At 41.0% G+C, this 27,756-nt stretch overlaps 1 protein-coding gene across 1 annotated transcript in view; it reads right to left on the bottom strand.

Annotated features, from left to right (window-relative positions):
- The window catches only part of KAT6A (lysine acetyltransferase 6A), an 81,186-nt gene that overhangs the window by 31,937 nt on the left and 21,493 nt on the right, over window positions 1-27,756 (bottom strand). The window contains exons 4-9 of the mRNA XM_048829138.2: window positions 16,873-16,981; window positions 14,218-14,333; window positions 13,934-14,015; window positions 12,957-13,092; window positions 10,701-11,017; window positions 7,483-7,601 (exon numbers count right to left, since the gene is read on the bottom strand). Coding sequence (XP_048685095.1) covers window positions 7,483-7,601; window positions 10,701-11,017; window positions 12,957-13,092; window positions 13,934-14,015; window positions 14,218-14,333; window positions 16,873-16,981 — 879 coding nt within the window. The remainder of the gene's footprint in view (window positions 1-7,482; window positions 7,602-10,700; window positions 11,018-12,956; window positions 13,093-13,933; window positions 14,016-14,217; window positions 14,334-16,872; window positions 16,982-27,756) is intronic.

Here is a 27,756-nt window from a genome sequence, read left to right as displayed (position 1 = left end):
GTTTTATCCAAAAGCACCACATGCGTTAATCAGCAACGGAGGTGCTCGGTTCATATTTCCTTCCATTCTTATCAAGGCTAAGTTTTTTCAGAGGTTGATCAAAAAAAATCTCAAAAATTATAGTTTGGTATCTGTTTATGATCAAAAGTTCCACTAATTGAAAAAATGCCTTTCTCCCTCAGCTTATTGATTCCATAGGCCCTTCCCTTTTAGGAAAAGGCCTGGGGGGTTGTCTCAGGTTCTCTAATAGGAAGGGAGCTAAATGAAGGAGTGAGTTTACCTTCCTTTGAACAGTAAAAAGGTTTTACTGAAAGACAAAAAATCCTGTGCTAGCTGGATTAAAACAACCTTTGGTGCTAAAAGCTAACACTAGTGTTAGGCTAGTATTTGGATCCCGTGGTGAAATGAAAGTGCAATCACCCAACACTTTTCAGAATTGGATATATGCAACATGAAAATTTCACCTGTTAACAAAAGCCAATTTATAAAGAAAGGAGTAGGGATCTTTTAATATCTGTGCAAATCCATAGTGAAGAATCTCCTACACTGTATTCTGATAGGAATCTCTATTCTTGTCTAGTCGAACACTACTGCATACTCTTCCTTCACTGTTCCTGAGAGCAACAATGCAGAGTTGGCAGTCAGTCACCAACACAATCATCCCAGGCATCGCCAGGCATGTTTCAAGGAAGAACAAAGAGTAATGTGCACCTGTGGCAATGTCTCCTGCGTCTGTGCCCTCGCATCAACAATCAACCTCTCGTCCAAATGAATGCCCAGTGTAAATGTGGAGACCCGGCTCCAGTACAGCTGTTTGCACATTGCAGTGGTCAAGAGAAAGCTCCCACCAAGAGATGTACTGAACAACTCGCAGGCTTGCTGTGGTCTGCCCCTACACTACTTCCATCTCACACACTTACAGATTCAGTCTCTTCCCTGCGATACTTCATTCGGCTTGTGCATTTCCGTTTGTTCAGGTGCAGCATTTAGCTCAGCTCTACACAGGCACTTGCATCAACTGCATCTCAACCACTGTTTAACCCAATCCCTGCCAAAACCAATCCACCAGCTACTTCACTTTAAAATTACATTTGCCTTCACCAGATTATTTGCAATATCAAATACATTACATCTAAAGTTTGTTTTTCAAAAACTTGTTCCTTTTCTGTCCAGCAACTGTTTGACAAGGGCATCTATTTACTAAATTTCTGCCCAAACTATTGGAAGTTTAGATTCAGATTTTCATTTACTTTTCTAAGCCAAAATTCTCTGACTGAAAAAGCGAGTCATTACAGCACTTTATTATGGGTTTTTTGTTTTGTTTTTTTTAAATCACCCATGTAATAGTATCAGAAATAAGCAATTATGTACAGCATTGCTGCATTTGTGCTGGGATCTGAAGGGTTAATGGCTCTCATATTAGTTTGGTTTATCTCACTGCTGTGGTTTAGTGCAGACTTATCACAACTCATTATTCATTAAGGCTCTTTGTATATAGTGACTATATTTAGGTTGGGTTCATTCCAATTACTATGGAACAACAAAAGGTAAACAAACATAAGCCCAAATATCTGGAGTAAGGGGAACAAACTGCGTAGGGATAGTTATACTTAAGGAAAGAGCAAAACTTGTAATTTTAGAAGGAATAGATCATTCAAGACTGTGAAAACTATAAAAATGGACAGAACAACACAGAGGCCCACAGGCAGATGGTGATTTTATATAGGCTAATGCAATTTTTATATAGGAAAACAGAGTTCAGAGAGCTGGCAATTTCTCAAGGAGACAATATTGAAAGCAGAAGTACAAACTATCCCCATGCAAAGGAAAACTAGAAAGAATAGTAAGAAGCCAATATGGCTCCATTAGGAGCTCTTTAATGACCTGAAAATCAAACAGGAATCCTACAGAAAGTGGAAACATGGATGAACTGCTAAGGAGGAGCACAAAAGAATAGCAAAAGTATGTAGGGACAAAATCAGAAAGATTAAAGCACAAAATGAGTTATACCTACTAACAAGAGAGATAAAGGCAATATGAAGAGGTTCTTTAAATACATTAAGAGCAGAGGAAAGACAAAGGGAAGTATAGACCCTCTGCTTAACAGGGAAGGAGAGATGATAACCTATGACATTAGGAAGGCTGAGGTGTTTACTATTTTGCTTCAGTTTTCACTAAAAAAAAGTGAATGATGACCACATACTTAACACAATCAATATTAACAGGGGAAGGAACAAAAGCCGAAGTAGGAAAAAAACAGGTTAAAGAATATTTAGAGAAGATAGATGTATTCAAGTTGGTAGGGCCTGATAAAATTCATCATAGGATACTTAAGGAACTAGCTGAAGCGATTTTAGAACTGTTCAAGAATCCATGGAGGATGGATGAAGGCCAAGAGGATGTGAGAAGGGGCAAACATAGTACGTATCTTTAAAAAGGGGAACAAAGAGGACCCAGGGAATTATATAACAGTCGGCATAACTTTGATAACTGGAAAGATACTGGAACAAATTATTAAACAATCAATTTGTAAGCAACTGGAGGATAACAGGGTTATAAGGAATAGACAGCATGGACTTGGCTAGAGCAAATCATGCCAAATCAACCTAATTTCCTTCTTTGACAGGGTTACTGGCCCACTGAATGAGAGGAAAGCAGGAGATCTTGATTTTAGTAAGGTTTTTGACACAGTCCCACGAGACAGTCTCATAAGCAAACTAGGGAAATGCAGTCTAGATGAAGTTATTATAAGGTGGGTACACAACTGGTTTAAAGACTGTACTGAAAGAGTAGTTATCAACTGTTCATTGTCAAACTTGGAGGGCGTATTTAGTGGAGTCCCATCACAAGGGTCAGTCCTGGGTCCAGTATTATTCAATATATTAATTAATTACTGGGATAATGGAATGGAGAGTATGCTTATAACATTTGTAAGACTGGATTAGAATTCAAAACAACCTTGACAAATTGGAGAATTGATCTGAAATCAACAAGATGAAATTCAATACAGACAAGTTCAAAGTACGTCACTTAGGAAGGAAAAATCACATGCACAACTACAAAATGGGGAATAACTGGCATGACATTACTACTGAAAAGGATCGGGGGGGTTACAGTGAATATGAGTCAACAATGTGATGCAGTTGTGAAAAAGGCTAATATTTTGGGGAGCATTAACAGGAGTAAACATAAGACACAGGAAGTAATTGTCCTGCTCTACTTGGCACTGGTGAGGCCTCAGTAGGAGTATTGGGTCCAATACCAGGCACCACACTTTAGGAAAGATATGGACAAATTGGAGAGACTCCAGAGGAGAACAACAAAAACTATAAAAGGCTTAGAAAACCTGACCTATAAGGAAAGGTTAAAAAAAATGAGGCATATTTATTCTTGAGAGAAGACAACTGAGATGGACCTGATAACAGTCTATGGGTATGTTAAGGGCTGTTATAAGGGGTTGGGGATAACTTGTTCTCCATGTCCACTGATGTAGGACAAGAACTAATGGGTTGAATCTGCAGCAAGGGTGACTTAGGTTAGATATTAGGCAAAACTTTCTAACTGTAAGAGTAGTTAATCTCTGGAACAGGTTTCCAAAAAAGGTTTTAGAATCCCCATCATTGGAGGGTTTTTAAGAACAGGTTGGACAAACACCTGTCAGGGATGGTGTAGGTGTACTGGGTCCTGCCTCAGCGCAAGGGGCTGGATTTGATGACTTCTCAAGGTCCCTTTCAGTCCTACAGATCTATGATTCTATCGTCACCCTGGGCCAGAAACAGAGCAATTACTTACAGAATATCATTCTAAGGAAGCTAGAGGCTCCATACAATACACTTCCTAATATTTAGGCTCCAAATTGCTACTGTTTAGGCAGTCCAAATATACAACAGCTCCCTTCAGCCAGTCCTGCTCTACTCTGACCCTTCTAATGCAACACCCTTCAAGGCCATCCACAGCTCCATTGTTACCTACTGCTCATCTTGTTCGCCAGTATTCTTATGTTCATGTCCTATGACCTGCCAATTCAGTGCATTTTTAGCTCCCTCAAAGATGAAACATAAAATATAAACAACAAGAGATGTATACATCAAAAGTGTTTTATAATCTTTTACTGCAGCTCTCACCTTCCCTATTTTGTTTGCTGCCTCCATCTGACCTTTGTCTAACAGACTGTAAGCTACTCATGGCAAGAATCTGTACTTTCAGTTTACCTGTAAAATGCTATGCATGCCTAATGATTAAGGCTGTGAGTCTGTCATGGAAGTCACAGATTCTGTGACTTTCTGGGACCTCCAGGACTTCTGCAGCTGCTGGTGAGGCTCAGGCAGCCCCTGGGCCAGCCACACCGGCTGCTGCTGTGGCAGTCTCCCCGAGCAGCAGCAAGAGTTTGGCTGTGGGAGGGGGCTCAAGGCTGGGTCAGTGGAATGGGGCACGGGAGGGGATGAGGGCTCCGGGCGGCGCTTACCTTGGGGGCTCCCTGGAAGCAGCAACATATCCCGGGGCGAAGGGGCAGCCAGGCGGCTCTGCGTGTTGACTCCGCTCACAGGCACCACTGCCCCAGCACCCCAGGGAACCATGGCCAATGGAAGCTGCGGAGCCGATACTCAGGGCAGGGGCAGTGCACTGAGCCCTCCTGGCCATACTTCCACCTAGGAGCCGAGGGACATGTCGCTACTTCCGGGGAGCCGTGTGGAGGCAGGTAGGGAGCCTGCCACCCTTCCCAAACCCCTCCGCCATGCAGCAGCGGTACCCCCAGGCTGTGCCCCACCCCCAGAGCACTCAAGATTTAGTCAGGGGTATATAGTACAAGTCATAGACAGGTCACGGGCTATGAATTTTTGTTTACTGCCCGTGACCTGTCCATGACTTTTACTAAAAACACCTGTGACTAAAACATAGCTTTACAAATGATGCTATAGGAATAACTGCACTACATTCAGTTACAAACCGCATATATGGACAGAGGTCCTGAACTAATCAGATAGGTCATGCCTGACTAATCTAATCGCCTTCTATGATGAGATTACTGGTTCTGTGGATGAAGGGAAAGCAGTGGATGTATTGTTTCTTGACTTTAGCAAAGCTTTTGACACGGTCTCCCACAGTATTCTTGTCAGCAAGTTAAGGAAATATGGGCTGGATGAATGCACTATAAGGTGGGTAGAAAGTTGGCTAGATTGTCGGGCTCAACGGGTAGTGATCAATGGCTCCATGTCTAGTTGGCAGCCGGTGTCAAGTGGAGTGCCCCAGGGGTCGGTCCTGGGGCCGGTTTTGTTCAATATCTTCATAAATGATCTGGAGGATGGTGTGGATTGCACTCTCAGCAAATTTGCGGATGATACTAAACTGGGAGGAGTGGTAGATACGCTGGAGGGCAGGGATAGGATACAGAGGGACCTAGACAAATTGGAGGATTGGGCCAAAAGAAATCTGATGAGGTTCAATAAGGATAAGTGCAGGGTCCTGCACTTAGGACGGAAGAACCCACTGCACAGCTACAGACTAGGGTCCGAATGGCTAGGCAGCAGTTCTGCGGAAAAGGACCTCGGGGTGACAGTGGACGAGAAGCTGGATATGAGCCAGCAGTGTGCCCTTGTTGCCAAGAAGGCCAATGGCATTTTGGGATGTATAAGTAGGGGCATAGCGAGCAGATCGAGGGACGTGATCGTCCCCCTCTATTCGACATTGGTGAGGCCTCATCTGGAGTACTGTGTCCAGTTTTGGGCCCCACACTACAAGAAGAATGTGGATAAATTGGAGAGAGTCCAGCGAAGGGCAACAAAAATGATTAGGGGTCTGGAACACATGACTTATGAGGAGAGGCTGAGGGAACTGGGATTGTTTAGTCTGCAGAAGAGAAGAATGAGGGGGGATTTGATAGCTGCTTTCAACTACCTGAGAGGTAGTTCCAGAGAGGATGGTTCTAGACTATTCTCAGTGGTGGAAGAGGACAGGACAAGGAGTAATGGTCTCAAGTTGCAGTGGGGGAGGTTTAGGTTGGATATTAGGAAAAACTTTTTCACTAGGAGGGTGGTGAAACACTGGAATGCGTTGCCTAGGGAGGTGGTGGAATCTCCTTCCTTAGAAGTTTTTACGGTCAGGCTTGACAAAGCCCTGGCTGGGATGATTTAATTGGGGATGGGTCCTGCTTTTGAGCAGGGGGTTGGACTAGATGACCTCCTGAGGTCCCTTCCAACCCTGATATTCTATGATTCTATGATTCTAGGGCAGGGCAGTGCCTGACAGATACAAACCCCCAAAGCACTTAGTATAGATTTTCTATTTCCTTAGGCCCAGATCTCAAACTTTGCAGAGAATGAAGATGGGGACGTGCAGGAAAAATACTACTAAAATGTTCACAGATATTCCACACAAGATTGTTTTACAGTATAAAACAGACATTGCTCATATTTTTTTATATCCGTCTCTCACTCACTCTGAATGGGATCTTTCTCAGTTTGACCCAAAATACCTAAAAATATCATTGGAGAGACAAGGTGAGTAAGGTAATATCTTTCATTGGACCAACTTCTGTTGGTGAGAGGAACAAGCTTTTGAGCTTACACACAACTTTTCTTCAGAAGCTCTGTGTAAGCATGAAAGCTTGGCTCTCTCACCAACAGAAGTTGGTCCAATAAAAGACATTACCTCATCCACCTTGTCTCTTTCATATCCTGAGACCAACATGGCTACAACTACACTATATACAACAATAAAAACGTAAAAAGAAAAGGAGTTCTTGTGGCACCTTAGAGACTAAGTACTCCTTTTCTTTTTGCGGATACAGACTAACATGGCTGCTACTCTGAAACCTGTCAATAAAAATGTAATGATTTTTAAGTCCAATATCTCAAAATCTTCCAAAAATAGAAGCTATGATGATCTCTCCTTTTCGATGCCAAAATATTTCTGATTTCTGCACTGCAAGATCTGAAATATCAGATTTTATCAAAAATGTGGTCACTGGACTACAGCTGAATCTTGACCATGTTGGGCTTCAGGCAGACGCTTTTTTGTTTTGTTTTCTGTGGGTGTTCTGTCTGTTTGTTTGTTTGTTTTTGGGGAGGGAGTGTTTGAGGGGAAGGGAGGATTTCCTTATTTGGGGAAGAGAACATTTACCTTGCAGGTGGTGGTTGTTTTTTAATGATTGCTGGATCTTAGAATGTTAGAATAAGTCTCAGGAGGTGTGCACTACTGAGTGGACAGAGGGCATGTAAGATGGTCAAAGGTGCATGATTAACATATATTATTTTAGAACATAAACCTCTTCTTCTCATGAACTTTTTGCAATTTGTGAAGCTAATCAGTCACAACGTTCAGCATCCTTGAATCAACTACCCATTACTATGCATTCTCTCAGAAAGGGGGATAGGGCAATTAGCTGCTCTGACAGACTGATTCAGCAGTAGGAGTTCTTTTTCTCTCCGTTTATATTTATAGCACAGGTTTAAGATTTCCCAGACACTAACAGTTTGACTTTACCTGCAGCGCTTGCTCCTGAATATCTCGGAACAACTCCATATCTTTTTCAGTCATGACATCCTGGCTCCCAAGAAGCCGCTCCTCATTTTCCTGTTTTCCATCCCAGCCATCCTGATTGTCTGTGAATGAGAGAGAAATTTCTCACTGATCATTAGCAAAGCTATAAGTACATTCTAGTAAGAAGAGGCTCAGCTGCATTTAGGCTATGTCTACACAAGCATTTTTGTCAGTAAAACATAGGTTGCTCAGGGGCGTGAAAAAAGACACCCCTGACCAACATAAGTTACACTGACAGAAGCAGCAATATGGAAGGAGACACTCTCCCGCTGATATAGCTACCGCTGCTTGCTGGGGGTGGTTTAATTATGCCGCCCAGAGAGCTCTCTCTACAGTTGGCATAGTGCGGCTACACAGGAGACCTCACAGCGGTGCAGCTGCAGCAGTACAGCTGTGCTGCTGTAAGGTTTCTAGTGTAGACATAGCCTTAGTCACTTTGCCACGTTTCTGATGTTTGAGACCATACAGGAATAGATAGTTTTGGATCAATGGCCCTGAAAGAGATAATGCAAACATACTGGGCCTGGTTAAATAGCTGGTCTCTCAAGTTTTCATGTTGTTATAATGACATGCACACAATGAGAATTTAGAAACAAAGGAAATTACATATGGCTTACTGCTTTATGTCTGGTAAGCAGGGATCCAGTCAAACAAACATGGGCTTTTTCTGCCCCTCCCAAAACAGACTGGGCTATATACCCCTCAACCACCAGAAAAGATATTCCACTTTATGAAAAATCTGAGTGAAAACTGTAAGGCTTGCATTTTGCAGGAAGCATCTTTTCCCATCTTTTCACCAGCACCAGAGAAGGCACGTGAACTCCACAGAGCTACAACATTCTTGGTTCAATATTCAAGTAACCGTCCCTGCAGCCACATCAGCAATTTCACAGCCTGCTTGCTGGGGATTATTTGAGAGTGGTGGAGATTACAGCACTTCATCCCATCCCACAACCATCAAGTGCCCATTTTACACTTCCAAAGTCAACCAGTCTGATGTTCATAATTAAGGATACAATTTGGTCACAGAGGTCACGGATTCCATGACTTTAACAGATCTCCATGACTTCTTCAGCTCTGGCTGTCAGCGCCTTGCATGGTGGGGCTCTGGCTTCGTCTTCAGCCCTGCTGGGACCCTATCCTGATTTTGTCCTTTTTTCCCCCGCCATGACTGTTCTGTGAATTTTGCTTAATTTTACTGTGACAAAACTGTATCCATATTAATAATTATTTCTAAAGACAGATTTCCTGCATGGCATTGCTGAATATTATCCGTTGGTTATACAGGGGCAGTTAAAGTAATCAGTGACTAAGTGATCAATCATCTTATTGGTTTCTGGTGCTTTGGAAAAGGGGATATTACTTGACATATAATACAGGAAATTACACAAGACTGAAAAGAGCATAAACACTGTCACTTGATTTGCAACCCAGACAGCATTCTTTAGCTGAAAAAAGTGCTTGAAACTTGGAGACGGAGTGAGGAGATGACAGGTTTCAGTGAGCTGTAGCTCACAAAAGCTTATGCTCAAATAAATTTGTTAGTCCCTAAGGTGCCACAAGTCCTCCTTTTCTTAGAGTGAGGAGAGTTAATGCCCTCCAGAGTGCCATCTAGTGGCATGTAAGAATGTGTCCAGGACTACTCAAAGCAGAACCTCTCATATTCCAGAACAGTACATACCTTCTACATATGCCACACAAAAGAAACTCACAAGGGTTCTTTCTATCATACAAGTTTGTTTTTAGTTGTTCCCTGTTTCATACTTTCACCTCCCTATTTATAAGAAAACTTTTATTAAGTTAGCCCTGGCCTCCGAGTCACTCACTTTTCCCAAACAATATTTGACATGACTTTACAGATTTCTCAGGCCACCCTTAGCCCCTTCCTTTTGGACTGGAACTGTATCTATCTATCTATCTATGACCTTCTATGCTTATATATATATATATACACATATACATACACACATACATATCTTCCATTCTCCAACTTGCTATTCTATCATGACATCATTGCAGTGTTGTAGCCGTGCTGGCGCCTGGATATTAGAGACGCAAGGAAGATGAAGTAATACATTTTATTGCACCAACCTCTGTTGGTGAGATAGGCAAGCTTTCGAGCTTACACAGAGCTCTTCTTCAGGTTTGGGAAATGTACTCTGCGTCACAGCTAAATACAAGGTGGAACAGATTGTTTAGCACAAGCAGTTAACACACATGCCAAAGGACCATTCAAGGTGAAGTGGCCCATTAACACCTCTCCAGTCATAGGATGGAAAGGAAAACAAAAACAAAAAGCAAACAAAAAAACAGGGGGAACCTGCATAACACCTTCAAAAGACAAGCCTGGGAGCTTAAATTCATAACATTGCTCGATACTAAAAACAATGGACTGAATAGAGACACTGGATTTATGAAAACAACAAGGAGTCCGGTGGCACCTTAAAGACTAACAGATTTATCTGGGCATAATCTGTTGTTTTTGTGGATACAGACTAACATGGCTACTCCCTGAATCATAGAATATCAGGGTTGGAAGGGACCTCAAGAGGTCATCTAGTCCAACCCCCTGCTCAAAGCAGGACCAATCCCCAATTTTTGCCCCAAATGGCCCCCTCAAGGATTGAACTCACAACCCTGGGTTTAGCAGGCCAATGCTCAAACCACTGCGCTATCCCTCCCTCTTGTTGGTTTATTACAACAATCTATAACCCACTTAACCCTCTCCCTTCCCGCTTCCTCACCTGTCCCCGCTATGACTGGAAAGGTGTTAACTGGCCACTTCACCTTGAACAGTCCCTTGAAATATGTCTTAACTACTTATGCTAAACAATCTGTTCCATCTTGTATTTAGCTGTGACACTGAGTACATTTCCTAAAGGAGAGCTCTGTGTAAGCTCAAAAGCTTGTCTCTCTCACCAACAGAAACTGGTCCTGGTCAGTCTCTAAGGTGCTACAAGTACTCCTGGTCCTATAAAAGATATTACCTCACCCACTTTGTCACTCTATTATGATGTCCAATTCATTTTTGCACTTGAATCTGTTATTCTCTAGATCAAATTTCTACCATCTACCAGCTCTGTTCAATATCTTCTACCTCAGTGAACCCTTTCCTGGCTTAAAAGAGGCTGCCTTGACTGACAAGGGGACAGATCCTTTACCTGTGGGCCAGTCTGAAGTGCTAGATCTTCTGGTGCCCTTTTTCCTGATCCTATATTGCTGAGAATAGTCCACCATTTCCCCTCGGGCTTTCCGCCCATCAGGGGAGGGGGTGAAGAATTTGGTAAGGCCATCAATGAGCCCTTTGGTTTTCTTGTTAAATTTCAAGGTGGTGCTGCTGTCTCTGTAGAAGTCCAGGGCATCTATCCGTTCCAGGTATCCTCCTTCTGCCGATGACGCTGACTGGCTGGATAGAGTGATCTTGCGCTTCCGGCCCCGACCAGGGCCAGTTCGAACTTTACTGAAGGGGCCTTTCGATCTAAAGAACCAGGAGGCGAAAAAAGGGCCAGACAGTAGATGTGGCAGAGAGAGAGAGAGAGAGAGAGATTTAGGTAAGGTAATAAACTGGTTTAACATCTATGTACCACGCCAATCACCACGGTATCTAGACATCAACTGCACAATTCAATAAGTGGTAATCAAAGCCCTGTTTAGTGCATGACAGTCTGGGCCTAAGTTCCACAGCAAAATTCCTAGACTATTCCTGCTTACTGGAAATTCTCTAGCAGATTATTTAAATATAAAAATGTAGGTTTTTACTGAATGAAAAGTGAAATTGAATTATACAATCTGTACTGCAGCCACAGTATTAGTAATGTTCATGTTAAAGTCAGTTTATTTATGCTGTCCCCACAGCTTCATTTTCTGATATGCCAAAGATTTTATATTGCCAGCACACCTGCATTGTAGAAACCATCAGGAAGAAGCTGAAGGCTTTGACAGCTGAGCGAACAATTAAGGACTGTGGGATATGCACATTAGCTGGCTGTTTCTGCTAAAACAATCACCAGTGAAAAAATTAAGAGTGTTGAGATTTAAACTGTCATCTTTTAGGTTTTAGGCTTAAAAACCCATTGAAACGGATAAGACAGTTCATGCTTCTCCGAGCTGTTGTTTCAGAATATCTGTTGACTCAGGCAGACATCAATGAAACAACTGCTATTTTCTTCACAGGTTTACTCTGCAACCTAATGGTATGTCTACACAGCAAAGAAAAACTCGTGGCTGGGCTGTGCCAGCCAACTCGGGCTCACGGGGCTCTGGCTGCAGGGCTATTTCATTGCCTACCTCCTCCCTGTCTGGTCCCCTCCTCCAAGGTCCGAGAGCCTGGGCTCCAGCCCGAGCCTGGTAGTCTACACAGCTGTTAAACATCCCCGCAGCCCAAGCCAGAGATGGTTGGCATGGGTCAGGCGCAGGTTTTATTTTGCTGTGTGGACATACTCATAGGGGCAAGAAAAATGTTTTTTTAAATGCAAGCTTGGTATCTGAATGTTGCAACTAAGTCTGCAGTCATGAAATTGTGAAATACACATGACCTGCCTTTCTTGTACTCTATTAGGTTTAAGAGTGGTCTCATCTAAGCCCATTATGTTGTAGAACTCCCCACTACAATGAAGGAACAAAAGAGAATGCTCCCTCCACTGACCTAAACATCAGTGCCCCTTTAAGACCCTCACAAAATATCATTTTAATGGGTTGCTCACATTCAGCAACTTCTGTTTCAGATTTCTCATTCATTGTTGCAGTGTATGTAATCTACAACTCTTCTAACTCCTACCAATATTTCCAGAGGACTAGAGTGCAACTAGCCTACGTTGACAGGAGCGGTGCCTTGCTGCAATAGAGTCTTGCTGTAAACCAGCAAAGCTAGTCTGAAGTAACAAGGGTTAAATACTTTAAATCTAAACCTCTAGTTACAGCAAAGGGAGAAAGAAGAACTGAACAAATGCCCCAACACTCCTTGACTGTACACAGTAGTCTGAGAAATCAAATTCTGTATAAAACAGTTAATATTAGTACTGTGAAAAAAATTATGTACTCAGGGTATGCCTACACTTAAAATGTTACTGTGGCACAACTGCAGCCGTGCCACTGTAGTGCTTCAGTGTAGACACTACCTACACAGATGGGAGGGATTCTCCTGTCGACGTAGGTAATTCACCTCCCTGAGAGGTTGTAACTAGTTTGACAAAAGAATTCTTCCATCAATTTAGGGCAGGGGTTAGGTTGGTATAGCTACATCTCTCAGGGGTATGGATTTTTTAACACCCCTGAGACATAGCTATACCAATGTAAGTTCCTAGCGTAGACCAGGGCTAGAGATATTCACCTTAAGTAGGACACTAAGCCCTCCACAGAAGTCCCATTTATTCCCCCTCCCCTGCCCCTACTTTCTTTTTCTCCTTAAAGCAACTTACGCTGTGTTTTGGTTCTTTAACCTGTTTTTGGGACGTCCTATTGGGTTGGCATAGCGTCGTTTTATCTGTGCTGCCTTCTTGTGTAAAAGTTTTCTTCCTTTCTTCCGTGGCCGGCATATCTGACATATCCACATACCTGTAAGACACAAAGCCTCATCACAGGATGAAAGAAAAAACAGAGGCAAGAAGGGTCCCCTCCAGATGGAGTGAAGAACAGTCTGACAGACCCCCATTACTATAAGGTTGTATGAAAACTATCTTTCTGTCCTAGCAACCTAAACTCAAATCCTGCCTTAGTGGAAGCACTCACTCCAGAAAGGCTCTATAGGTAAGTTTTTAAGCATGCTTCCTGCAAGCATAGAGGAGCCCAGGCATCAGATTATCAGAAGAATAGTACAGAAGGAAATCCATTGAATGAGTTCCTACTTTACTTAAGGATAGTGCCTCCAAACTAGGTGGAGACATCACCACACCACGTGGGAAGACTTCGATATAGACTTCCCTTATACATGGCCTTTGAGGTACGAGAAGAACAGAATAAATTGAGCTTATGCTCCAGGAGCTACTAACTGCACAAACAGAAATATCTGCTGCCACTTGAAGGACTGCATATCAGTTTTTTTCTTCTACACAAAGCTACTCACTCACCCAAAGAAGTTGATAATGATAATCTGCTACCATAACCTCCATCCCCTCAGACCTCTGAAAACTTTTAAACCAGGAATTTAACATTTTGATTCTTTCTATTGAAAGTAGAAAAGGAAGAGAATAAAGGATTCTCATCTGAAGGTTACATGGAAAGTACATGCTCTCCTCACTCTATGGCTTTTAATACTGGAAAAGTGGTGCAATGAGTGAGATAAAGATAGGTAAGGAGGAGACGGGAATTCTCTTATTTTCTGATATGCCGATACTTTCAATTTGCCTCTCTCCCAACATCTCTTTTAATTCCCCCATTTGTTACACAGAATCCTCACCTTTCGGCATCCTGGTGAGAGGTGGGTCACAGCACTCCATGTGAAAACCTCGGTCACATGAGTCACAAAATAGCATATTATCCTGCGAAAAAGACAGACAGCTCTGGTTAGCTTCACACCAGAGGACTGCACCAGGTCCAGCTCTCAGTTGCCACTGACCCCAGACAGGCTACGTCAAGTTCCCAACCATAAATGTACAGAGTACTGGTTAGTTCTGAGTCTCACTAGGTAACCAAAGATAAGCCAAGCAGAAGCTGTAAATGTTTGGTTCCAGAAGTACTCACTGCATTTTTGCCCTGATCTCGACAGGAGCTGCAAGTTTTGCACTCAATGCACTGCCATCGTAAGGCCTTCACTCGAACTGTTAGCTCTGGAGAGAACTTCAAACAGGACGGATGACCTATGAAAAAAGGATAGATAACCCCAAGGAAGCAATTCTGCTGCTGTCATTGCTCTGGGACAGACATAGAGGAGGCCTAATTAGTCATATCTTTCACATACAGTTTCAGATACCCAGAAGCGCCTTCTATTTCAACACAGATCTCACCAGGACTTGGTGCTCCAGCTCATATAAACTTACAGCTCAAAATCAGATATATTGCATGAAGTTTGGCAGCCCCTTTCCTAGTTGAATACATTTGGACTTAACTGAAGAAATTTTTGTGAACTGATTGATTTTTTCTCATAGAGACAAATAAAGATCTTTTTATAGCTAAACTGTCCTTTGTATATCATTTTGAACACATGAGCAGATGACTAAAGTGAACTTCTAACTTGATATTTTTTGTAGTCATTTGTAACTCGTTTTAGATCAGAGCCACACTGCAGGCACTTTATAACTACATAACAAAAAGGCTGTCCCTGCCACCAACAGTTTACAATCTAAGTACAGGACAAGGTACAGCAGATGGATACAAATAGGGAGCACAAGGAAACAATGAGACAGTAATGGTTGCTAAGTTAAGCAGTGGTCACAGTACATCAGCTACCTAACCACTGTCAAGTTTTTTGCAGGCATCATGGCAGAACAGAGTTTTAAGGAAGGATTGGCAAGGGGACAACGAGGTGGCTTTGTAGATGTTTAAGGGGAAGTTCTCCGAGGCATATGGTGCAGCATGAGAGAAAAATTTTCAAATAAGCATATTTGGGCTAACAAATGGACAATGAATGCTGGCATCATTGGTAGTAGAGGAGACAGATTATAGGTGGTGAAGTGAAGATAAGTAGTTTGCATTTGATGTGGTGTAGAGAAGAAATAGCAGTGAGTCTGAAAATTGATGTTTCCAGCAAGCGTTCTGAATGGATATAAATGAGGCAAGACAGCAAAGTCTGGGTCTTAGAGAAGTTATGCAAGAAAAAGTGGCAAGATTTAGAGTGGCCATTATGGTCAATGGGAGAGCTGATCCAGTGCTGCAGGTAAAATGAGGTGAGGGCAAGGAGTCAAGCAGCTAAAGAATCAAGTGAGTCATCAACATGGAACAAAGGCACAGAGGATGACTGTGGGATACTAAGATGAGAGACAGATTTTGGAAAAAGAAAAGGAGTACTTGTCGCACCTTAGAGACTAACAGATTTATTTGAGCATAAGCTTTCGTGAGCTACAGCTCACTTCATTGGGTACATGCATCTGATGAAGTGAGCTGTAGCTCACGAAAGCTTATGCTCAAATAAATCTGTTAGTCTCTAAGGTGCCACAAGTACTCCTTTTCCTTTTTGGAGACAGACTAACACGGCTGCTACTCTGAAACCACAGATTTTGGAGAAGTCCTACAGCCTGTGTTATACAGGAGGTTGGACCAGATGATCACAATGGTCCCTTCTGGCCCTGGAATTGATGACGAGATCACTGTGATCATCTAGGCAGACTTCCTGTGTAACACTGGCCATAGAACTTTCCCAAACTAATTCCCAGAGCAGATCATTTAAAAAAATATCCAGTGCTTCATTTAAAAATTGCCAGTGATGGAGAATCCACCATGAGTCTTGGTAAATTGTTTCAATAGTTAATTACTCTCATTGTTAAAAATTTACACCTTCAGGATGTCTTGGATAAGTGTGGTATAAATGCCTCATTTAGCAAAGCACTTAAGTACCTACTTAAATGCCTAAGTGCTTTGCTGAACTCGGGTCAAAGAAATGACAAAATTAGCCATAAAGAAGACAGCTTTCTAAAAAGTTTACAAAGGGCTTACTGAACTAGTTATGTGGCACTTAAATGCAACTGTCCCCCAAGCTGAAGGAGCACAAAGATCAGCTAGCCAAACCCTATTGTTCCCCATCCAGGACAGTCATGTGGGCACATCATATTAGATCAGAGGTTCTCAGGACAAAATTTTTGGTGGTCACTCTCACACTTTTTCCTAAAATACTTAATTAGCTTTAGGAAAACCAAATAAATATGCATAAATTATAATGATCTGGATATGTATATTATTTACTGATAGCTAGTAAGTCTGTTGTGAAAAGTGATATTAACAAACATACAAGTATCACTTTTCACAGCAGACTTACTCAACCCTGGCAAGCCTGGGGACAAATTAAGCCCTGGATGGAGGGTCAGGGGAGGCAGTGGGACCAGCGGAGACAGGGGTTGAGGGAGGTAGCGGGGGGCTGGAGCCTGGAGCCCCATGTCCAGAACCTGCCACCCCAGGGCTGAAGCCCAACGCCCCTGGGAAGGCGGGAAACTTGTTGGCTACCTGCTCCTACAGCATTGTGCCCCAGGTGACTCCAGAGGGGGCAGGGCCCAATCCCTGCTGGTAGCCCCAGCAATCAACACCAAGGCAGTGCATCCAGAAGCAACAGGGAGGGGAAGGGGGCGGGACTTTGCCCTTCCTCCCCCACTCATCACAGCTCAGGAGGCTGTGGCCACAAGGAAGGCCCATGGTGGCCGCATTTGAGAGATACAGTTGTTTCCAGGAGCACTACAAGTGGTCACCTACCACTGTTGCCACAATCAGCACACGAGATGAGCTCCTCAGGTTTTTTCTCACGATTCTGTTCTTTTGTACCAAGGCAGAAACTGCAGATGGGAATTGGTTCAGCAACCGGCTGTGAGAGAAAAGCAGAGATCAAAGTGCTCAATAATTTATCAATCTATAGCCTGTTGAACAAATTTTCAACTAATTATACAACTTACATAGCATGCAGAGGAAAAATTATATAGAATTATATACAAGTTAGTGCTAACCTCATGATACAACATATATTGTATTGATGTGGCTGGGAATTGTAGCTTTAAGAGGAAATTAACATACACATAAAATTCCATTAAAAAACTATATCAAGAGAACACTAAGGTTGCAGGTTAAGCACTCAACCTTAATTCTGGCATTTCCCAACTTTAATTCTGTACTTTCAATGTGCCCCCCTTTGTACATCTGCATTAAGATACAGTTTTTAATTACACAATCACACACTAAAGTGCTCCAATATATTATACAATCTTAGATGTTCATCACATCTACTACTGGATGCAACTCTATGCCAGAAAGAAATGTGCAGATCTCATTTATATACAAGATGCATCAATGTAGCTGGACCAATCCAACAGTGGTCTTTTTGCAAGCAAAAGACTGATTTTATGTAACAGTAATACAACTTGGGGGATGCTATTGTCACTTCTCTCTGTCAGACTTCAGTGCACACCACACACCGGACAGAGACTGGGTTGTGTTTTCCACATTGTCCACCAGATGGAAGCACTCAAGACAAATGCTGTAGAAAATTCCCACAGTGTGTATCTTGGGGCTAGATGCTAACTGCATAGCAGGATCTGGAAAGGAATGACTATTTGGGGGAAAAACAACAACAAAAAATGTATGGATAAAATCAGAAGTTTTAATCCTCACCCTCAGATTAAGGAGATTTTAAGAGTAACCTACTGAGAAATGTCCAAGTGGCTATCCCACTGGTTCTGTATCTAATTATATCCCTGGGATAGCTAAGGGATTTTCTTTCATTTCCTCCATTCTTGGTTAGAATTCTGGATAAGAGACCAAACAACACGACAATAGATGGATGCAACACACAGACACTTTCTTCTCTTGTTTGAAGGAGGAAGCTAGGCAGGGTTTGACATGTTTCTTGATGGAAGGGAAAACCAGGTAAAATGAGCCATGTGTAAATATCTCCATCCACAGTTAGGATGGTGATGTGCATGGATCCCTTGTCTTCATTTAAAATTGCGAGAGGAGAGGATAATACCAGGCACCCACAAACCTTATCTTTCCATTCCTGGTTAGGCTTAGGATACTAGACAGTTAGTTGTTCAAGGTTAGTTCTGGGAAATACATGATTTGCTGGTGCATTAATTTATGTTATGTGAATTGAGACATTTTAGGAAATTGCCTTTACTCTCTTCCTTTTGTATTTTCCTGTCAGATGTTTTTATCCCACTGCCTCTCCTTAGCTGCAGTGTCCTCTTTCTATGCAGCATTTATTACTCCAAGTGCAAATTACCTTATTATTAAACAAACATGATCTCTGCCATAACATTACCACCTCTCTCTTACACAGCTATTTTCATCAGAAGACCTTACAGCACTTTACAAAGGACGCAAAGTATCATTATCTGCATTTTACAAATGGGGATACATAGGCACAGAGAGGTGAAGTGACTTGCCCAGGGTCACTTAGCAGGCCAGTGGCAGAGCTGGAAACAGACCCCACATCCCTCTAGTCCTAGTCTTGTACTCTGTCCTCTGGGCCACTGCAGCTCCTACTCAATAAGAATCCCAACAAGAATAGCTATTCTCTTTCAAAGCAATGGTACATGCAGTACAATCCTTTTAGGGTTTAAACTCATCAAAACAACCATTACTGACATTTTAAATTCATTATTTATAATCAGAGATAGATTAGATCAATCATTAACATTTCTTAATCAGAAAATATTTCTCATTCATGAACTTCTTTTAAAACTAGTATGTTAATTTGTTTTCAATTCTACCTGTCTAATTCTGCCAGCAACCTGATCACTAAAAATAAGACCATTTCACATCTTGGATTTCATTGTGCCCCATTCTCTCATCTCCCCTCCAAAGGGATATTTTGTTTCAGACTAAAGTCCTATGGTCCATTTGCATAATGAATCTGAACTACATCAGAATAATCTTTCTGACATAAGTTAGTATATGAAACATAAATGCTGTTGCTAACAGAAAATTATTTTACATAACTGACCATTAGACAATAAATAATGATATCTCTATGCCAACATCTGAAACTGTATAGATTTCCAATTCAGTCAGAATTAAGGGCTATCATGATGCTAATGTTCCTTTGGTTAAATTCTATTTGATAGAAGCAATGTAACTAGAAGAGAGCGCTACAATTACATCCAAGTTGTGATTTTATATTATGCTACTTTGTTTCAAAGGTGGCAAAACACCACCAACGCAGAAAGTAAAATTTAAGCAATTAAGGGTACTTACAGATTTGCTTTGAACATAAAAGTTCTGTTCTAACAGAGCTGGGATAAATACTCAATATAAACAATAAACTTCATCGTTTTAGGACTGAATTCTGTGTCAGATCCTAATCTCAGTCACTCACATATCTCAAGGAAAACTTTACAGGCTACTAGTAGTGAAGCCTCATCATCTTTAAAGGACTGTAGGATGATAAAATTAGGTCATACATTCCAATAAGCCTGAAGTATTTCTGATCTACTCTTCAAAGCCATAAGAGTGTTCAAGTCTCACACTAAGATGTCATCTGGAAATATGAATTGCTAATGCAAATCACATAGAAAGAAGTCACCACTGCAAGAGAATACAACGTCAAAAGAATGCAAAGCTGTAATTAAACTACTAGCAGCCTGCTCTCCCACTTGTATGTATATGTGCATCACAGAGGCACCAGGAGACTGCAGATACATACATCACACAGGATAAAGAAACAGGAAATCACAACTGGAACACTGTGCACGGTTCTGGTGATTACAGTAAAAATCCATGTATTTCCCCTGACATTCAGGAGTTACATCAGGGATGTATTTGGCCCAGGGTCCAAAGCTGTGGTCTAATGGACTAAACACCTGGCTGAGAGTCAGAAGACCTGTGTTGTATTCCCATCTTTGCTACTGACCCATAGTATGGCTTCGAACATGTGATTTAACCCGTTGGTATATTAGTTAGCCCATCTGTAAAACTGGGATGCCACCACCCACTTTTAGAAAGAACTCTGAGATCTATGAATTTAAAGAACTATACTCACAAGATATTGTTAAAGCAATATCCAAAAAGTTTCACTAGTAATAATAATCTTATTTTCTCCTCAGTTCTAACTTGTCCTATTTCCATAAATTTATAATGGAATGATTCAATCATTTTGATCAGAGAGATAAATTATATTATACAACTGGAATATTAGTTTTGAATTCATTTGTATATACAATAGTTTGAGAGAGATGTATTTTTACAAATAATACAGCACCGAGAGTGCTAGGTGATTTACAGACAAGAGACAGTTCTAACCCTGAAGAAATTACTCTCTAAAGAGACAACATAGACAAGGGAACAGAAACAACACACACAGGTGATGGAGCAACACATCATGCCACAGCTCTGCTATCAGATACACCAGCATGAACCCCTGCATATGTGCGATGTCAAATCAGGCTTAGCACATGCACAAAGGTCCAGGTACACAAATCTAATTGCAGAACTGAGATCTATGTTAGTTCATTCTTTCCCATGTATTATAACACTATAAACAGAAGTGGACTAAAAATTTACAGCTATTGATTCATTGTACTGATGACTGGTTGCAAAACCATTTCAAATAAAGACCTTGGCTGCTTTCATACACAAAAAACTTCTTAACACTGTAACCTTGAATCAAATTTTCTGTACTTGATCTCTGCCCAAAACTGCACTTTTTTGCTGCTGCTGAAGGTTTGAGCAATATCCCTTCAAACTTTCACCATGAAAAAAAAATTGTCATCACACTTAAGATAGGTCTTTGGCCAAACAGCTAAATTTGAAACATGAAACAAAGGAGATAATCCTCGAATGAAAACCAGCAATCTGGACTGGTTTTGTTTTAATCACGGTATGGCTATTTGAAAACTGCAAACTCAGTATATACAGCAGAAAACTACCTTAAACCTACATGTGCACATTTAAACAGATCAACTACACATGCACAACTAGTTAAGTGCACATATGTTAGTTTCAAGAATTTTCAAGCCCTCTGGTGAAGCTCAAAGAGAATGTAAGTGACACAAACCAGTAACCCACAGATTTTAATTCCTTCCCCCAAGACATTAGTTTGTCCATTTTGCACACATGCACTGCAGTATTGGCACTGAAATATTTTCTCTCTCTCTCACACTTGTTAAATGCAACATCTTACAGAATTACCATGAAATGTGCTAGATGTGCAATATGGTCAAGTTAATGTTGCCAGAGAAACTTTAATTTTGGACTTTTCTAACTTTTGAGTGTTTGATCTCAAAACCTTAATGTTGCATTAGTGTTAGTTTTGTATTTACACATGCCATAGTTTGGGGACCTTTGGTTTATTCCAAAGAGCCTATCATGTGGACCACATACATATATCAATAGGGCCAGATTAGGTTCGTGATATATGGGTGTTTTGTGTCATTGTTTCCTTCTACTCCATCAGTCTCTCTGTATCCATTTGTTGTTTCTTGTTCTATACTTAGATTGTAAGCTCCATGGGGCAGGGACTGTCTTTTTATTCTGTGTTTGTACAGTACCTAGCACACTGAGGTCCTGGTCTCTGACTAGAGCTCTTAGGTGATATGATTATAACAATCATTGACATTTTAGGGCTATATTTGACTTAAATACTGAGACTAGAAAATAATTTATTTTAATGATGTAACCTTTTCAGAAACTGGTAAGATTTTTATTTAATTTAGATGTTATATATACTTTCATCATGCTCATGTAACTACAATTAATTGAAGTTACTAAGTGACAAGACTTAAGAGGAAATAGACTGAGAATGATTAAATAGTGAACTCCTGTTTGTAATACCTTATGCCCTGATTCTGCAAACACGTGCTTAATTTTAAACACATACGTAGTTCCAATGAGATCAAGTTCAAACTAAGCATACACATAAATCTCTGCAGAATCTGAACCTGACTGAATATGTACTGTGGGTTATTGCCCACTTTGATAGAAGATTTACTGACTAATAATAAATTAGAAGATTGCAGGTATCCTAATTAAACCTACACAATCTAGATAGAGGTGATATGACTAGGTTAACAGTAATTATAAGATACATAAGGGTTGCAGTCTATTACAAACACTAATCTTAAAATGTAAAAATATCGTAAAAATCATGGCACAATTTATGAGCCAATCATAACAGTTCAATCACCTTTTTATGTTACTTCTTGTGCATCCTTTGTATGTGTTTTGTTTTTTTATTAAGGTAATCTCTTTGGGACAAGGACATGTCATCTTACATATCTGTAAAATGCCTAGTAAATTTTGGGGCACTGTATTAAAATGAAAACAGATATGGCCCTAAAGAAGGCAGATATTTGCTGAAATATCAGCTAACGGTTATTTTCCTTCCAAACATAAATTGCTTGAAAATATGTAAAGGATATGCAAGCAATCTGGTTGAGGACTGTGATTAGAGCTGGGAGAACCTTGCTCCAATGACTATTTATAAAAAGTAGAAAGAAAGGGAGTACTTGTGGCACTGAGAGACTAACAAATTTATTTGAGCATAAGCTTTCGTGAGCTACAGCTCACTTCATCGGATGCATTCAGTGGAAAATACAGTGGGGAGATTTTATATACACAGAGAACATAAAACAATGGGTGTTACCATGCACACTGGAACAAGAGTGATCAGGTAAGGTGAGCTATTACCAGCAGGAGAGATGAGATGATAAACATGGGGAAATAGTTTTACTTTGTGTCATGACCCATCCACTCCCAGTCTTTATTCAAGCCTAAGTTAATGGTGTCCAGTTTGCAAATTAATTTCAATTCAGCAGTCTCTCGTTGGAGTCTGTTTTTGAAGTTTTTTTGTTGAAGAATTGCCACTTTTAGGTCTGTAATCGAGTGACCAAAGAGACTGAAGTGTTCTCCAACTGGTTTTTGAATGTTATAATTCTTGAGGTCTGATTTGTGTCCACTTCTTCTTTTATGTAGAGACTATCCAGTTTGACCAATGTACATGGCAGAGGGGCACTGCTGGCACATGACGGCATATATCACATTGGCAGATGTGCAGGTGAATGAAGAAACAGATTGACAGAGCCAGAAGAGTACCCAGAAGTTACCTACTACAGGACAGGCCCAACAAAGAAAATAATAGAACGTCACTAGCCATCACCTTCAGCCCCCAACTAAAACCTCTCCAACGCATCATCAAGGATCTACAACCTATCCTGAAGGATGACCCATCATTCTCACAAATCTTGGGAGACAGGCCAGTCCTTGCTTACAGACAGCCCCCCAACCTGAAGCAAATACTCACCAGCAACCACACAACAAAAACACTAACCCAGGAACCTATCCTTGCAACAAAGCCCGTTGTCAACTGTGTCCACATATCTATTCAGGGGACACCATCATAGGGCCTAATCACATCAGCCACACTATCAGAGGCTCATTCACCTGCACATCTGCCAATGGTTATAGGGAGTCTGCTTTCTCCTTCCCCCTGCCGTTTTATGAATCTAGTTCTCCTTTGTTTTTGTCAAATTGCCCAAAATTGAAACAAAAAATTTTGAGTTGGGTCATCTTCCTCTGCAGCATGTGGGACACTTGCCAAAATTATCTGGGTGGGTATATCTCACTTAATAATTTCCCTGCCATTGCAGGGCCTCAAGCACTTTGCACTGTAGTCCCTCCTATTTTCTGCCTGTGGGACATAATAGCTAGATGAGAGGAAAAACAGTCCACCACTTTCTCACTTCACCCCACTCTAGAGCCTCCTGGTGGGAGGCCTGTGTACATCTGGTGTACATGTCATTGCTACAATACTTCTGCACAGTGAATCACTCCAGGGTCAGTCCCTGCTGCTGCTCAATTTTCTCAAGCTACACAAGTTTTGAAACTGACTTAAAAATATGAGTTAGTCTGCAAGAGTAAAGCTAAAAGGAAAGGAGTTCAATTAGGAACACAAGGAATTAAGATAGTGAATCAGACCCATAACCCAGTTAGTCCAAAATCTTGTTACTGACAGCAGCCAGTACCAGTTATTACAGAGGAAAGTGCAAGAGCTCTGAAGTGGGGTAGTTATGGGACAATCTGACAACAGGAAAGTTTCCTCCTAATCCCCAACAGCTAGAGGTTGGTGCCTGCCTGAAACAGGGTTTATAACCCTTTTAAACAGTTCCCTGCTCCCCCAACAACTCTAGATATTCATGTTAGAGTGTGTGTGTGTGTACATTCATGTTAGGGAGAGAGAGAGAGAGAGAGAGAGAGAGAGAGAGTGTGTGTGTGTCTGCACAAAATCCTTTTTTAATTCTGCTAAGATCTTGGTCTCAGTGATATTTTATGGCAAGGAATTCCACAGGCTAATAGAGTATTGTGTGAAGAAGAGTTTCTCTTTCTCAGTCTTGGATTTGTAACCTTACAATTTCATTGAATGTCTCTTTGTTTTTGTATTATGGGATTTGGTGAAGAGAAGATCCCAACTGGCATTCTCTATACCATTCATTATTTTGTATATTTTTATCATGTCCCCTCTTATTTGTCTCCTCTCCAAAGTAAACAGTTCCAGCCTTTTCAATCTCCCTTAATATATGAGTATTCCCATGATCCTAACCATTCTTGTTGTCAGACTCTGAACCCTCTCTAATTCTGTTATTTTATTTTTTGAGCTGTGATGACCAGAATAGGGATATAAATACTGTTTAAAAAGTTAACCATTTAAACAATTAAAATTATATAGTTTAAATGTTTAACTGATTAAAAGGAGAGGGGCTGGGGCGACTCCAGCCGCCTGGGCTGGGGCTGGGGTCGGCCAGCGCAGGGCCACTGGGGTCAGCCGGCCGGCCTGGGGGTTAACAGGTAAGGCAGGTTAACTGGTAAGACTAATGCTTATTGGCTAACATTTTACATCCCTAGACCAGAACTGAACAGTTAATTTAGAACCCAGTAAGGTGTATGAGAAGTTCAAATAATTCCCTCCAATACGTATTACTTTGCATTTATCCATACTGACTTTCGTATGTCATTGTGCAACCATTTTACTTAGCTTAGTTAGATCTTTTTTGAAGTTCTTCAGTCTTCTGTGGGCTTAATTAACCTCAATAATTTGTGTCACCTGAACATTTTGCCACCTGACAACTCACCCCCCTTTTCATATAATTAATAAATATATTTAACATCACCCCACTATTAACTTTCTCCTCTGGTGAAAACTAATCATTTAGTCCTATTTTTTGTTTTTTATCTCAGTCAGTTTCCGATCCATACAGAACTTTGCCTCTCACCTGACTGCTTAGTTTCTTTAGGAATCCCTTGTAAAAGACTTTTTCCAGGGTCTTTCGAAAATCTAAATAAATGTCAGCTAGTTCCCGTCTATCCACCAATATCCTGACACATTCAAAGAATTCGAGTAGATTAGTGAGGCATGATTTTCCACTGCAGAATCTGTGCTGGTTAGTCCCTATCATACCATGATTTAAGTACTTTATAGTTCTATTTTTAATTGTAAATTCAACTGGTTTACCAGGAACAGCAGTAAGATTTACTTGTATAATCCCTGGGTCACCCCTACTGTCTTTTTTAAATATAGGTACAACAGCTGCTACTCTCCAATCCTTCAGGATTGTAGCTGATTTTAATGAGATTGGCTATTTTAGCTGGCAGCTTTACCACTTCATTCCAAAGGGATGTGTGTATTTCCTGCTCCTTTATTTCTCTGTCCCCTCACCTCCCACAGAAACATGCTGACACCTAGGAAGGGAGCCAAAGCATAAAGAAATGCAAAAAGCACACAGTATTTTTTTTAAGTAGAAATTAAAGCCTTGTTTTAAATAAAAATCCCTCACACATTTTAATACAAGAAGTCAGCAGCAGTGCATTCTAGAACTCATGCCTGCAAGAGGTCTGCCAGAACCCAAACCAGGTAACCAAAATAACAGAATAAAGAGTGATTCCCTTTAATGGTAAGTGCTCGACTCCCCTAGAGTACACTCCCAGAAGGCATGCACTGTTTTTCTGGAACAGAAAGTGAATTCCCTTCTACTTACTAATGGGAAAGATGACAAGTAATTTCACTAGTCTCTGGTTCCGTTTATTAATACATAAAATGGGGATAACACTTACCTGCCCTCATAAAAATTTGCAGAATTCTTCAGCAATGGTCCAGACTCACCATGTTATCCAGATTCACAGTGTTACGACAACATTTTAGACCGCAGAGTAGTGCGTAAGCTTGAAAACTTGTCTCTCGCACCAACAGAAATTGATCCAATAAAAGATATTACCTTACCCACCTTGTGTCTCTGTCTTTTTGATTGTTAAATATGACACTTTTATGATATAAAGAACACAAAGTCCAGATTTTTAGAAAAGCTGAGCACCCAATACTCTAACTAAAGGCAACGTGAGCTACAGGCACTCAACACCTCTGAAAATCAAGCCCACAGTTACTAGGATGATGGATGCTTCAGACATACATACATACATGTAATTCAGTGCTGAGTAATTCACAAAACTGGGTGACGAGGCAACAGAATGACAGCTGAAATTCAATGATGATAAATGCAAAGTAATGCATATTGGGAAACATAATCCCAATTACACATACATAATGATGTGGTCTAAATTAGGTGTTACCACTCAAGAAAAAGATGTTGGAGTCACTGTGGATAGGTCTCTGCAAACATCTGCTCAATATGCAGTGGCAATCAAAAAAGCTAATACAATGTTAGGAACTATTAGGAAAGGGGTAGATAATAAGACAGTAAATATAATAATACCATTATATAAATCCATGGTACGCCCACACTTGAATACTGTATGCAGTTCTGGTCACCCCATCTCAAAAAACATACATTACAAATGGAAAAGGTACAGAGAAGGACAACGAAAATTATTAAGGGTATGGAACAGCTTCCATTTGAGGAGAGATTAAAAAGACTGGGACTGGTCAGTTTGGAAAACACACAACTAAGGTGAGATATGGTAGAGGTCTATAAAATGATGAATGGTGTGGAGAAACTGAATATGCAAGTGTTATTTACTCCTTCACATAGCACAAGAACCAGAGGTCGCCAGATTAAATTAATATGTAGCAGATTTAAGACAAAAAAAAGGAAGTACTAGTCACACAGCGCACAACCTGTGGAACACGTTGCCAGGGGATGTTGTGAAAGCCAAAACTATGGCTGGGCTCAAAAAAGATTTAGATAAGTTCATGGAGGATAGGTCCATCTGTGGTTATTAGCCAAGGCGGTCAGGGATGCAATCGCATGCTCCGGGTGTCCCTAAAGCTAGGGCTGCCAGATGTTGGGACTGGATCACTTGAAAACTGCCATGTTCTATTCATTCCCTTTGAAGAATCTGAAAAGTTCTCCTTTTTCCACAATTTTTGGGGGGGGGGGGGGGGGGAGTTTCCATGGATAAGTATATCTAACTAAGTGGCCTCTCCCCATTCAACTTTTACGTATTAATGATAATACAGTATTCCAAAACTCCGGGGATGTATATTACATTAACATCATTCAGCTGTTCAGATGCTGTGCCTTATACTTCCTTACACAGTGGGATGACTAATATCCACAACACGGAAAATATTTCCTTGTCAAGGGCCCTATGCCCAATAGTATTTTCATTCACAGAATTACATTTCCACTTCATAACTCTTGT

This window comes from Caretta caretta, chromosome 26, assembly GCF_965140235.1.
Source record: "Caretta caretta isolate rCarCar2 chromosome 26, rCarCar1.hap1, whole genome shotgun sequence".
NCBI classification, from domain to species: Eukaryota; Metazoa; Chordata; order Testudines; family Cheloniidae; genus Caretta; species Caretta caretta.
This window is presented reverse-complemented; position numbering and strand designations above follow the sequence as displayed.